The following is a 13,224-nucleotide window of genomic DNA, read 5'->3' as shown; positions in this document are numbered from 1 at the left end:
GCCACGCCCACCTCGACCGCCACGCCCACCTCGACCGCCACGCCCACCTCGACCGCCACGCCCACCTCGACCGCCACGCCCACCTCGACTCGTGGAAGAGGCCCGCGGAGAGAGCGAAGGGAGAGCGAAGAGTGAAGAGAGAAGGGAGAGCGGAGAGAGAGGGGAGAGCAAAGGGAGAGCGAAGAGAGAGAGGGAAGGGAGAGCGAAGAGGGGAGAGGGGAGGGAGAGTGGAGAGCGAAGAGAGAGAGTGAATAGGAGAGATAAGGGAGAGTGAAGAGGGGACAGAATGGAAGTGGGGGGGGCACAAGGAGAGAAGTGAAGTAGGGGAAGTGAAGAGGATAACGTGGATCTGAGCGAGTAGAACAGACGGAATATTGAGGAGAGTGTCGAGAGAGAGAGGGAGAGGAGGGAGAGACGGGACCGGAGAAGACGTGCGGGGAGAGAGAGAGGAGGAGAGTTTGGGGCCTTGGAAAGTGACATCTCGACGAGGAAAGGAGGTGGACGAGAGGGGAGAGGAGGAGGTTGGTAGCGAGGAGGTTGCTAGCCAGGGGAGATGATGATGAGTGGAGCCGAGTGAGGGTTTCAGTGATTAGAGAGAGGGCAGAGTGGGGACGGCGTCGCCGAGTGGAGGAGAGTTTTGCGAGTAAAGAGCGAGGTAGGAGTAGGAGGAGGCCAGGCAGGGAAGAAGACGACGAAGAAGACGAGGAGGAGGAGGACAAGAAGAGGAGGGGGAGGAGTAGAGACGAGGTTTGGGGTCCATGGCCTGGAGGAGCGGGGCCGCGGTGTGGGGCCTGTGGCGCCGGGGTCTGTGCGGGGCCCCCCCCGAGCCGCGGCCGCAGGGCGAGGTGAGTGGCTGGGGGGGGGCCCAGGGGACACCACGAGGCGCGGAATTGAAAACAAAATCTTTATTTTTGTTAATTGGTTTTTTTACCCTTTTATCTGGCAACAAAACTGACACCTTTTTTTACAAGGAGTCATGTTTGCATTGACCACAATACCTGCGGTCGGAATGCAAACGAAAAACACAACTCTGATAATGTATGCACTGTCCTTGAAATTGATTGGTCCATACCCGAGACAGCTTTCTTTAGAGCCTAGTCTCACATGGCGTTTGGACCAGATGACGCCAAAAGGCGCATACATTATCAGAGTAATGTTTTTTGTCTGCATTCCGACTGCAGGTATTGTGGTCAATGCAAACATGACTCCTTGTAAAAAAGGTGTCAGTTTTGTTGCCAGATAAAAGGGTAAAAAACCAATTATCATGTTTTGTTACTGGCAAATGAGGTTCCAATGGTGTAAATTTATTTTTGTTGTTTACCGGAGGAATCTGATGAGTTGTAAAGCTCATCTATGGGGTTATATCACGTATTTATATAAATGTTGTGTCGTTAAACCCACCACCACCCGACACAGCCAATTATTGAGGTTTGTCACGTAAACAGAACGTGGCCAATGCATTATTCGTACAGCAACACCGGTGTGTAGGAGAGCCCAGCCACAACATTTACAATCCGAGTACGATGTTTCGCCAGGTATTAGTACTGGCTTCATCAGGCGACAGCTCTAAAGCTCTTCCCCCCCCCCTTCTCACAGATGTCGGCCAGTAGGGGTCGACACTTGTACACACAGAGCCCTGTTGGAGATCCACTGCTGCGTTATAAAACACCACGACCACCACGACGCGCAAAGTGCGGGGTCTCTTGGGGTCATTGGGCCAATGCGGATTGGTGAAATACTGGGGGTGTGTAGACGTGGAGGTGTCGTAGAGTAACCAACGCATTTGCAACGCCCTCCGATGCCCACAACGGAGAAGCCCATCATAACACGACGTTTCGATTGCAACACAAGCGATCATCATCATCAGGTGGGAAAACCACAGCAAAAAACGTTCTTGCTGTGGCTTTTTCCACCAGATGATGATTGCTTGTGTTGCAATCGAAATGTCGTGATTTATTTTGATTTGATTTTATACCTACGTGACTTTACCGAAAGAAACAGAGAGTACCTGCTAGCTTTCATCTAAGTTGTCTTGTGGTTGTTGTTTGACTTACATCCCACTGGGATTTTTTGCACAGCGTTGGTGGACGGTGCTTTTTTTTTCTGGAAGACTTTGCAGTTTTTTTCCTGGATTTTTCTGTTTGTGCATAGTCACATAGTCACTTTAAGATGTTTTCTTGTTCATGTTTTTTTGTTTGTTGCGGTTGCACCCGATTCAAGAGCCGAATGGCTCACAGGGCTATACCAAATAAATGAAACTGAACACGATTTGTGCACGGTGGGTCACCCATGCTGGTTGTACCTCGTGTCTACAGCCACCCACAAGTTTCTCCCCCAACACAGTCTCACAGCCTATGGGCCTACTTCACCAGTGTCCAGCAGTGGTTCTAACCGCTTACGTGGTCATCATTGTTTACGTCGTGGGTTTTGTTTGATCCCTTCTCAATGACCTCTCCTCTGAACGTAGAGGTCATGTCTCTTGGCACCGTGACTAACTGCATTGAAAGTGTGATTTACATGTCGATTACTCGCTTATAGTACTGCAACTTTAATGCGTTCGTGGCTGTAATGATAAATGTTATACATTAAATGCTATATTCATATATGAAGGCATTTCACAGTGGATGATCAAGCTTAATTTGTGTAAAGTAATGTAACATGTCATGCTAGGTGAACTGTGGCTGTTGTGTTTTATCACTGGGTGCCCAGTTAATGGATACATCGCTTATAAGAATAACATGACTACATATACATTTTTTGTCATTCAGCACATTCTAGATGCATTTGTATAAACAATAATAATTAGTAGTGTGATCTCAAGTGTTTTTTTGTTTACATAATGCACATGTTTTTAACTCCAACCTGTTGATTTTCCAAACACTGTTTACTTGAATAGACAACCCAGCATTTGAACACAAAAGCAAATAAATAACTCAGAACAGCATTTGATGGATACCAGTAAATTCCCAATGGTGCCGCGTAGCTTGTTGGCATAACAGTGTAACTGATGGGGACTTTGGCTCTTCTGGAATTGTTTATCAAAGGATGGAAGCCGTGCGTGCCCCACATGACCTGTGTGGACATTTACGAATGGTTTTGTGCAGTTTTCGCCAGTTGTGATTGTGTTGCCGTTGCGTGACAATGTTACCTACAGAGTTTACCGATGTTGGGTTGTGCGTTATTCAAAAATGTTCTGTGCAGCAGAGAGAGACCCGTGTGAAGTTTTGGGAGTACACGCGTGATTAGTATTGTAAGGCAGCTCTGACTATTTGCACATCGGCCGCTGACTTTCTCTGTAGGTTGTAAATATCAGCTGAGTTGCATGTTTACTACCTCTTTTCGTGTTATATTCAAGGCTCTTTACCACATTGCTCTTGTGCAATAATTGTTCACTGCCAAGGCGATAACGATTTGTCTCTAGTGATGAGGTGAAGTGCCAATATGGCGTTTTGTAAATCATTAAGTTTAGATGGGGCCATGTGACATAACAGAACGTTTCCTTACATGTAACAACTTTTGAGGTAAAACGACTCAACTGAAAAACAAGTGATGGCTAAAATCAGCTGTTTTGGTAGTGTTTTTTTACTGAATTACTTATGTTCATAGCTGACAAAAGTGTCCTTGTATAAAAGATGTTTGACTGATTATTCACACAAAATTAAATGTATTTATTTTGGTTTCTGAGCATAATTTATTTAGCAGTGGCAGTTGACAGTCATTTTCTACAAGAAATTATTTCGGCTGTATGTATTGCATGTAATCGTTTGTAAATATTTGTGTAGGTGAAGCCGCCAGGTGTAGCTAAAGAAAAATTGCTTCCAGCCTCAGATGTTCTGACCGATGGTTTTGGGAGACACCACACGTACCTGCGGATCTCCATCACCGAGAAATGCAACCTCCGCTGTAAGTCAACGCACGTCCATGCTGAAAACTGTTATAATTTAAAGGTTGGTTGAAAACCGTTAAAAGTTAATGTGTAATTTTAACGGGGGCGGGGGGGGAGAAGTGTAGAATGGGACTATGACTTGTAAAGATGATCCACTGTGAACAAATTTGTGGTATAAATTTGTCTTGCTATTAAATAGTTATCCTTTTGAAATTGATCAGAGGGTTCCACAAAACTAAGGCATAACCCAGAGCAAAACTTAATATTTGCATATATGCAAACACATTTTGCCCTGCTTGTTAAACATTCTGCCCTAACAACAAGTCGTCGGCTTGCATATTACTAATTACATACCTCCAAAGCCAAACGAAAGTTTGGCTTTGGAGGTATGTTAGAGGTATGTTCTTCCAGTACATATCTATCCGTACAGATAAGGCAAATGTACTTTGGTATGCACGACTGCACATTGCGTTGCACTGTGCCCGCAGGCCAGTACTGTATGCCAGAGGAGGGTGTGCAGCTCACCAGCCGGCCCCAGCTTCTCACCTCCGAAGAGATCATCTCGCTCGCGCGTCTCTTCGTCGACGCAGGTGTCAACAAGATACGCCTGACGGGCGGGGAGCCACTCATCCGGCCTGACGCTGTGCCACTCATGGGTGGGTTTTGGTGCGGCATGGCACATTCACATGAGGCAGTTTCAACAACATGGTCGTCATTGATCTAAGTTGGTATGATGGACATTAAATTAAATGAATAAATTAATGAATTGGTGTGGCTCTGCTAAATGTGTTCTTTCCAACAACCAGCAAGGCCAATGTGTAAAGGGTATGTCCCATGCTTGCAGGGGAGCTGTCTAAGCTGACTGGGCTCGACACGCTTGCACTGACCACCAATGGGGTAAATCTGCCTCGGCTGCTGCCGTCCCTGAGGCTCACACGCCTCAACTTGCTCAACGTGAGCCTCGACACACTCGTGCCTGCCAAGTTCGAGTTCATTGCTCGCAGGAAAGGTAATCATTTAAATTTAAAATATGTTTTGTTTAACTCGGTGAGAAGTCAAGAGAACAGGATAGTCTAATTTGCAGAGTGTGACCTGGGTCACCAAATTTATAAAATCTAATCAAATTACATAAAGTACAGCAATGAAGCAGATTGAAATCAGATCAAAGATAAATGTGTCACATGATATATTTTAAATGTTGCACAAATGTAATTCAGTGTTAAATAATAAGTTCCCTCTGACAAAAGCCAATTACAATTAAACATTTTAATGGGTTGGTGAAACATTGTCAATCCACTTGCAAGTTGCAGGGGTTATTTGACCATGCTTCTCCAAGTTGGTTAATTCGAGTTCGTTATTTAAAATACATATTCTACGAATTGCATAGCTTCTTCTCACGTAGATTTGGCTGACTTTTGTTTTTATGCTTGTGTTGTTATCTTGTTCAGGGTGGAATAAAGTCATGGAGGGAATACACAAGGCCATTGATTTGGGATACAGTCCTGTAAAAGTAAGCGCATGTGACACTGGAAGTTAGATTGTTTAACTGTGCTGTAGTTACTGAGATGATTGCTCTACCAAAAGGGGTTGGCAATTAAAAAAATATTTAAAAACTGTCAGGAGTTATCTAAAGCCTGCAGAAGTATTAACTCGAACAGAGTGGTGTTTGAGCTGGAGCAAATGCAGTTTGATTAATATAGATAAAAATATAATCCCAAATGCCGTTACGAATATGGCTCTTGTTATTAAATTTATTGCCACGTGGCCTTTATATTTTCTAATCAGTTTTGCTTATTGCCAGCACCTAAGTTGTTCCAATTGCGCAAGTGTAAAGATAACGATTTTAAGTTAATTATATGATTGTTGTCCAGTGGTAATGTGATGTGTGTGTTTGGGCCCACAGGTGAATTGTGTAGTCATGCGGGGGCTGAATGAGGATGAGTTGGTGGATTTTGTGGCACTGACGGAGAAGATGCCCTTGGATGTGCGATTCATCGAGTACATGCCTTTTGATGGTATGGATAAGTCCATCATAATATTTACATTATTGCAGACTGTTATCAGTCTATGCTGAGCCACCTTTGGCTGTCAAAGTTAAAATTGTTGAGCAGTTGGCTGGCTATAATTTTGCATGGAAAGTTCTTGCTAATAAATTCTGATATTTAACCTAGTTATTTTTTTGTTTCCATTAAAAAAAAACATCTATAAAATGTCAACTGTGAAGTCATGGCATTGACTGTAATTAACACGTGTATGGGTATATATTATGAAGGTATAGCATAAGTGATTGTATTCAAGTAAATCTTTAATGGGTCATTTTATATTACATCTTTTAGGCAACAAATGGAACTTTAAGAAGATGGTTAGCTACCAGGAAATGCTGGATACAATAAAACAAACTTATCCTACACTTGCAAAGCTCTCCAATCAACCCAATGACACTTCCAAGGTAATATATGTGAAGTTTGTAAATGCACAAGCTTTGATAAATATCACAAATGCTTAAATATGAAAGAATCTGCATGATATCTTTATGTTTTTCGTGACCTGAAATAGGCGACTCCATTTTAACAAGTTAAAAACCTAACAAACTTTAATTGTGTTTCACAGGCATACAAAGTCCCTGGGTATCAGGGTCAGCTTGGCTTCATTACATCGATGTCTGAGCACTTCTGCGGCTCCTGCAACAGGCTCCGAATCACTGCAGATGGGAATCTCAAGGTAAAGGCACCCCCACGTTATGTTTATTGTTACGTCCGTGCTACTGTTGGCTATATGTTAAGTATTCCCTCGAATTATAAATCATATTTTTACACGAACAATATTAATCTCTGGATTTTTTCCTGCAATAAAAGAAAAATCTAAACTGATAAAACCATTTATCCCTTTTTACATTCATGGAGAAATATATCTTGGAAAGTCTTGTGGTCGATAAAAACTGTACCTCTTACCTGCTGTAAATGTTGATGCACTTCAGGTTTGCCTGTTTGGCAATGCGGAGGTGTCTTTGAGAGATGCGTTGCGATCAGGTGCTTCTGAGGAAGAAATGAAGTCATTAGTTGCTCTCGCTGTGGGAAGGAAAAAGAAGCAGCATGCGGGTACGCTGAAATACAGGATACAACACATGTTGCGTGTAAGATGCTGCAGGTTGTCACAATATTGTATAGTTCCAAGGTTTACAAGTCATTTATGGCAATGCACTTCATGAGGCTATTTGGGCATGGCTGTAAATTCTGTCATGCCACAAGGTTACAACTGTAAAGATGTTCCACGTTGGCATCATCACTTGTATTGACTTTGTTTCCGGGATGTGTTGTTGGAAAAAATATTTCAGGGATGTTCAATATTGCACAGATGAAGAACAGGCCCATGATCCTCATTGGTGGGTGATCATGTACGTACACGCACGTTGCCAGCACAATTTATCTTCGGTTTGATTTCTGCTTTGTCATGTTTAAAAGGTGAGCGCATGCTGTGACTGACCAACATGACATATTCCTTTACAGCTGGAACATCGACGAGTGTCAAGGAATCTAATGGGATAAAGTGTTTTCCGAAACATCTCAAAGCTCTGAAAAATCAAGGGCAGAGAGAAGGCTTCACTGTTAATCCAATAAATGGTCAACTTGCCTTATCAGGAATTAACTATAATTATGTTTGTCACTGTGATCCCGCAAAAATGTTTACAAATAATTTCAATGCTATCACCATGAACCGACATGGTTTTAACCAACAGCCACAAACCAGTGATTTTTTTTCCAAAAGCACTTTTTCTACAAAACTGCTATCAGTCAGTTATGACACAAACAAACGCACTACTAAGTTCGGCCTTAATGAAGCTCACTTTAAGCCAGGGATGTGGCCACATGGGACTTTACAGCTGCGGTTTGCATGTAGCGACACTACTGGTAGAGATGGCCCCTGCGGTGCGAGCAATGCCGGTGTCAGTGAGTCGTCGGAGCTCTTACGACAAGAGCAGTCGGCAGCGGACACCCCCCAGGACGCACCACGATCCGCAGACAACGCACGCCCGCAGCTCACTCACACCGACGCAGCAGGCCGAGCAAAGATGGTTGATGTAACGCACAAGCCGGGGACCCAACGCACGGCCATCGCTCAGGCACGGGTCACACTGGGAGACGTAGCCTTCGAGCTGGTGCGACAGAACAGGCTTAAGAAGGGCGACGCGCTGACTGTGGCCCAGCTGGCCGGGATTATGGCCGCCAAGCGCACTGGCGAGATCATTCCGCTGTGCCACGTCTTACCGCTGAGCTCGGTGGACGTTCGTTTGGAGCTTGACGCCGAAAGTCACGCGGTAATTGTCACGGCGCAGTGCCGCACGGTGGGGCAGACGGGCGTGGAGATGGAGGCACTGGTGGCGGTCAGTGTGGCAGCCCTCACCGTTTATGACATGTGCAAGGCAGTGACGCACGACATTGTCATCGGCGAGATCAAGCTGCTCTCGAAGACTGGTGGCCAGCGAGGCGATTTCAATCGTGCGGAATAGCCACTGCAGCTGTGCATAGCTCTTGTCACGTCTGCACGATGTTTCACATGATCTCACATATACATTGCCTTTCTCAATCCTTTGCTCAATGTGGGTCTGCCCATGCTGGTCAGTGTGAGTTGAAGATGCATAGCATAAATGTGGAAGCACAGTAGTACAGTACAACAGTGAAGTTTTCCATGCACCCACCCAAACAATATCCAGCCTCAATCTTCCTGTGCTCTAAAATATGATTATCTGAAGCATTTTGAAAGATTTGTTCACATGTTTAAGGAGAGTAATAACAAACCAGTGGTAATGTTTGAAGTTACAGGATATGCCGATAGAGCAAGCATACATTTTTATTCAAATCGTGCACGTTAATTTATGCATTTAATATAATACTAAATGAAGATTCTAGAATATTTATTTTTTAATATAACATTGAATAATACTGACTTTAAAATAAAATATTGTCAGCAATGACACAAGCGAATTAATTCTACGATAACCTGAAGACTTGTCCAAGATAATTGCCGACCTTTACTGATATTGAAAATCGCATATAGGGTTATTCGACCATACTTATTATTACACATGTACAATAAAGTTAGAAGATTATAAGCGTTATATGCATCCATAGCATTTAAGTATTTGCTATCATATTCTGCAGAATTATAACATGAATGAGTTTGAACATTGTTGAATGTAAGTGACATCATTGGAGAGCTGCTAATCCAACATCCCGTCTCTGGATAAAGCAACTTCAGTGTTTCTGAAAACACATTGAAAAAGGTCAAGCTTCGACGTAGTTCAGATCCCTTGTTAGTTTGAAGAACCCACCTTTGCTTTGTGCAGTAACAGTTTTGGAAAATGACGTGGGCATGCCACATTGTGCCTTAAGTCATTTCACAGTTTGCTTTAACAGTGTAGATAATTTGATTGACAGTTGATTATACAGTACATTTAATTTGCAATCACTACAACGTTGTGCAAAGTATTACAAATTTAAAAATGTCATTTCAAATACAATTTTCTCACGTCAGGTTGTATCGTGTCAAACTTTACACTTGACATTAGAATAGTGGATCAGCTTGGTAAGCTAAAGCGAAATGCTTGCACTGGAATTTCTGAATTTATCTCCTATGCAGGAGGGATTTAAACGTCTGAGTTTTGATTGTCGTGTTCAGTGACCATTAATACCAATGCCATGTGCGCAATGCCCTATGCTTCACTGAGTTGCAACACCATGGCTCAAGGGAAAGTGGAAACTAATAAGCTGCCCTGTAGAGGACGGTATGTGCCATTAACTTGTTTTTAGGGTCCAGAAATTGTCATGTATGGGAAAAAAAAGATGGAATTTTTATCACACAGACTGCATACATATTGAACCAAAATGTCATGTAACTAGAATTATAGTACCGTGCATGCAGTTGCTTAAGCAGGCAGTTTGAAGTCTTAAGTCTTGGTTGCCAATCTTTGTGATGTGTTACGTGAAATACAATTCTACGTGCGAGAATTGTTTATGCACAAGATCAAAGTGATTAGGATATTTTACAACTTGACAGGAATAACATTGCCTCTTACACATACTACTCATCGTGTAACCACCGAATGTGGCATTTATAAAATACTTTAGCATTCATTCAGATTTTGCATTAAATGACATTATTGTATTAAGCACTTGATATAGTTAAATTATGTTGGTTCTATTTTGTGAAAGGAATACATGATTAAAATGAAACTATTTTGCTACATGTTGACTTATTTAGTTAATAAGAATATCTCCAGATTCAAATGTATCTGCTGATGTGTAAATGGAATGTATAAGGTTGGTGCATGAGCATATGCTGATTGACAATTTATCACTTGTTTTAGTTTAAGAGAAATTGCTTTTTCATTCTGTTTTCAATAAAAACTATACGCTCTTAGTATTTGTACAAGTTGGCAGATATGTTTGTGTTTCCCATGAAAACATAAAATTGATTTCTTTAATCGTGATTAAAACAATTGTATGGCATAAACTGAGTTTTAACAATAAACAATGTCTGCTTACGCTTGTTTGTGTTAAATGGGGAAGATTTATCCTTTACACATTTTGGCTTGTGAAAATCCATCTTTTAAATTGAGTGGTTCATTTAGGCTACCCAGAACATACACAATTGTTATATGTACAGTTTTTTAAATGGGTGAACACACTATGTGATGTGCAATTTGATAAGGTCCCTTGAGTTTTATTGGCCAATGAAAGGCATTGAGTAGAGTGCAGGTTTGGCATTTTCAGTGCTGGGTGAAAGACAGGTGGCTTCTCCACGCTTCCCATCTGGCGTTTGAGGTTGCCAGTGACCATAAACGAGATTCTTTGGCAGGCGTAGCACAGGGTCGTAACGCCACCCAGCCTTGGCAAAATCGCAACAATCGCCGTCTATACACCTAAGCACCCACCTGCCGTTACATTAAATACAGCTAACTATGGTTTACGTACTTTTATGCACAACAGCTAACGCTACTCGTGTATGGAACACTAGATGGAGCTGCACGGTTACAATGAATTACAGAGAAGCAAAGACGGTGTTTATCACGTCGGCACCATTAAACACAGCAAACTGCCATTTCCATAAATTCACTTTCTGGAACATTACACTACAATGGCCCATAACTCACTTTTAATGGAGACTGCTTTAATGCGACAGCCCGTGTCCGTGTGGCCCTGGATTCTGTGAAAGCCACAGACTCCCAGAGCCATCTCCACAGCCAGTCGCGTGAAGCGAGGGCTTTCCAAGCGTGAGATGTTGCATTCAGTTCCTGAAGAAGCTCCCAGCACGTGGAGCGAAACATCGGACGTCATGCCGAACAACACGCAGTACAACCCGAAATCACATTTAGGATTGCCAATCCGCTAGGGTTTGACCCAGTCAGGGAATTGGCATCTGTGTTTCTTGTGGCAGGAATTGATTTGTACCGATATGTGGTGATATTGTGTTGAACGTCTGTAAGTTTTGATTAGAGTTTTGATATACCATCGCTTTTCAGAGAAATGTCAGGGTTTTGGGCCGCGGAAAGAAAGTGGCAAACCTTTCACACATCCGAGAGCTACACAGCATAACGACGAAAACCGACGTCGTGTGTGAAAGGCTTGATCCCTGTATCCGGGGAGGGCATCCCATCCGGGCGTGGGGCAATGGGGCTGGCGTGAACACTGGGGTCTGTGCGGGTCGCCCATGGGTGTGAACATCCCGATCGCTCGGGACCCCAAGGGGCCACCCTGCCTACACAGGGAAAGGTGTTTCCGCACTGCCGCTGTTTTTGTTGGATGCCCTGGCCATAAAGTGCCCTTACAAGCAAAGCAGCATTGTGTGAAGCCAGCTTTGTACGAGTAGGGTGTCTTTTTTTCCCCTTTAAATCGTGGTTGCTGAGCAAAGGCCCAAAATGCCAAGCACTATGAAAGTTTAATAGATACCATAAAGAAGAAATGAAAATAAATGTTCACCAGCTGGTCTTCATAAAAACGAATGAATTTCATTTGTAGTTGATTGAATGTTGCAATGTGCCTTCTTGAAGACAAACCTTTGAAAAACAAACACCATTGGCATTTTATGACAGAGTTGATTGACTTCAAAACCAAAAGTTCAAAACGCCAAGCGGGCAGCAACAAACAGCACTGTTACACTTGTAATAGATACGGTAATAGTGATATTTCTAGAATGGAGCAAGGCGATAAGGACTTGAGAAAACCAACGATGGGAGGGAAATCCAAAGTGGAGCTTTGAGAGGAAAGTAACAGAAAAGGAAATGTTCGTTGACCTGCACGATGGTGTCTGAACGCAGTGTAGATGGATGAGACAAAACAGTCAGGTAAACAGTCCTCAACATGGGTATTAATGCTCAATGCCCAGTATGAAATTTAAAAAAATTGCATCAATTGGCCTAATTACAGCTCGCCGTGCGAATGTGTTTGCTTTAATAAGCAAACACATTCGCAGGGGCATCTCACTCTTCAGTGTGCCGGGAAAGGTCCTGGCAAGGATTATTCAACATTGCCTTGCCAGGCACGCTGAGGAGAGGCTTGCGGAGCCCCAATGCGGTTTCGGGAAAGGGTGGTCCTGCACAGATGTCATATTTTCTGTCCGTCTGCTACAGCAGAGGTGTAGGGAATTCCAACAAGACCTACATTTCTGCTTTATTGACCTGGTCAAGACCTATGATACCATCAGTAGGCCTGAGCTCTGGGTTGTTCTTTGTACTTTCGGAGTCCCTGACCCTCTGCTCACGATCATTAAGGACCTTCATGATGGTGAGCGGGCCTGGGTAAAACTACGTGGCCGGGAGTCGGAGCCATTCCCTGTTTACCTAGGGGTGCGACAAGGATGTCCTCTGGCTCCCACATTATTTAACATCTATTTCGACCATTGTGAAGCCTTCAATAGCTGTACCGGAGGAATTTCCATCTGGTACAGATACAATGGGAGGCTGATCGATACCCGGGGGCGGTCAAGGGATGGCTCCCTATTGCTCAACCATGTTATGTATGCCAATAATCTGGCAATCGCTGCTCACTCAGAGGAGGAGTTGGAGGCGCTGCTGCTGAACCTGGAGCTTGCCACTAAGAGGTGGGGTCTTATCATCAGCCCCACCAAAACTAAGCACCTGCCTGGGTATTTTGTACCATCGGACACTCCACCCCCATAATTCCCAATTGGTGATAGGGCAGTTGTGGAGAGAGTGGAGAGTTTTCCCTACCTGGGCAGTGTGCTCATGACCGGCTGTGGTTTGACAGCAGAGGTCTCATTCCGAATCAGTCGAGCGGCATTATATTTTCATCGGTTGCGTAACGCTGTGTGGAAGCGACCTG

General features: G+C 43.5%; 1 protein-coding gene across 2 annotated transcripts; it reads left to right on the top strand.

Moving 5' to 3' along the window:
• The first annotated feature begins 42 nt into the window (after positions 1 to 42).
• Positions 43 to 10,427, top strand: MOCS1 (molybdenum cofactor synthesis 1). 2 transcript variants are annotated; one of them, XM_078596156.1, is made up of 11 exons: positions 43 to 845; positions 3,783 to 3,903; positions 4,375 to 4,542; positions 4,731 to 4,895; positions 5,335 to 5,396; positions 5,790 to 5,901; positions 6,223 to 6,335; positions 6,497 to 6,607; positions 6,864 to 6,984; positions 7,221 to 7,268; positions 7,393 to 10,427. In XM_078596156.1, exons 1-11 carry the CDS (start codon positions 759 to 761, stop codon positions 8,391 to 8,393), a joined length of 2,109 nt encoding a protein of 702 aa, XP_078452282.1. In that variant the 5' UTR covers positions 43 to 758; the 3' UTR covers positions 8,394 to 10,427. The 2 variants fall into 2 exon arrangements, with proteins under 2 accessions (XP_078452282.1, XP_078452283.1); XM_078596157.1 differs by having other exon boundaries at positions 7,221 to 7,280; positions 7,393 to 7,516.
• Positions 10,428 to 13,224: the final 2,797 nt, after the last annotated feature.

Source organism: Lampetra planeri, chromosome 7 (genome assembly GCF_965212315.1).
Source record: "Lampetra planeri chromosome 7, kcLamPlan1.2.h2, whole genome shotgun sequence".
Lineage (NCBI taxonomy): Eukaryota > Metazoa > Chordata > Hyperoartia > Petromyzontiformes > Petromyzontidae > Lampetra > Lampetra planeri.
Note: the sequence above shows the minus strand (reverse complement) of the source record. Positions and strands in the feature narration are given on the sequence as shown.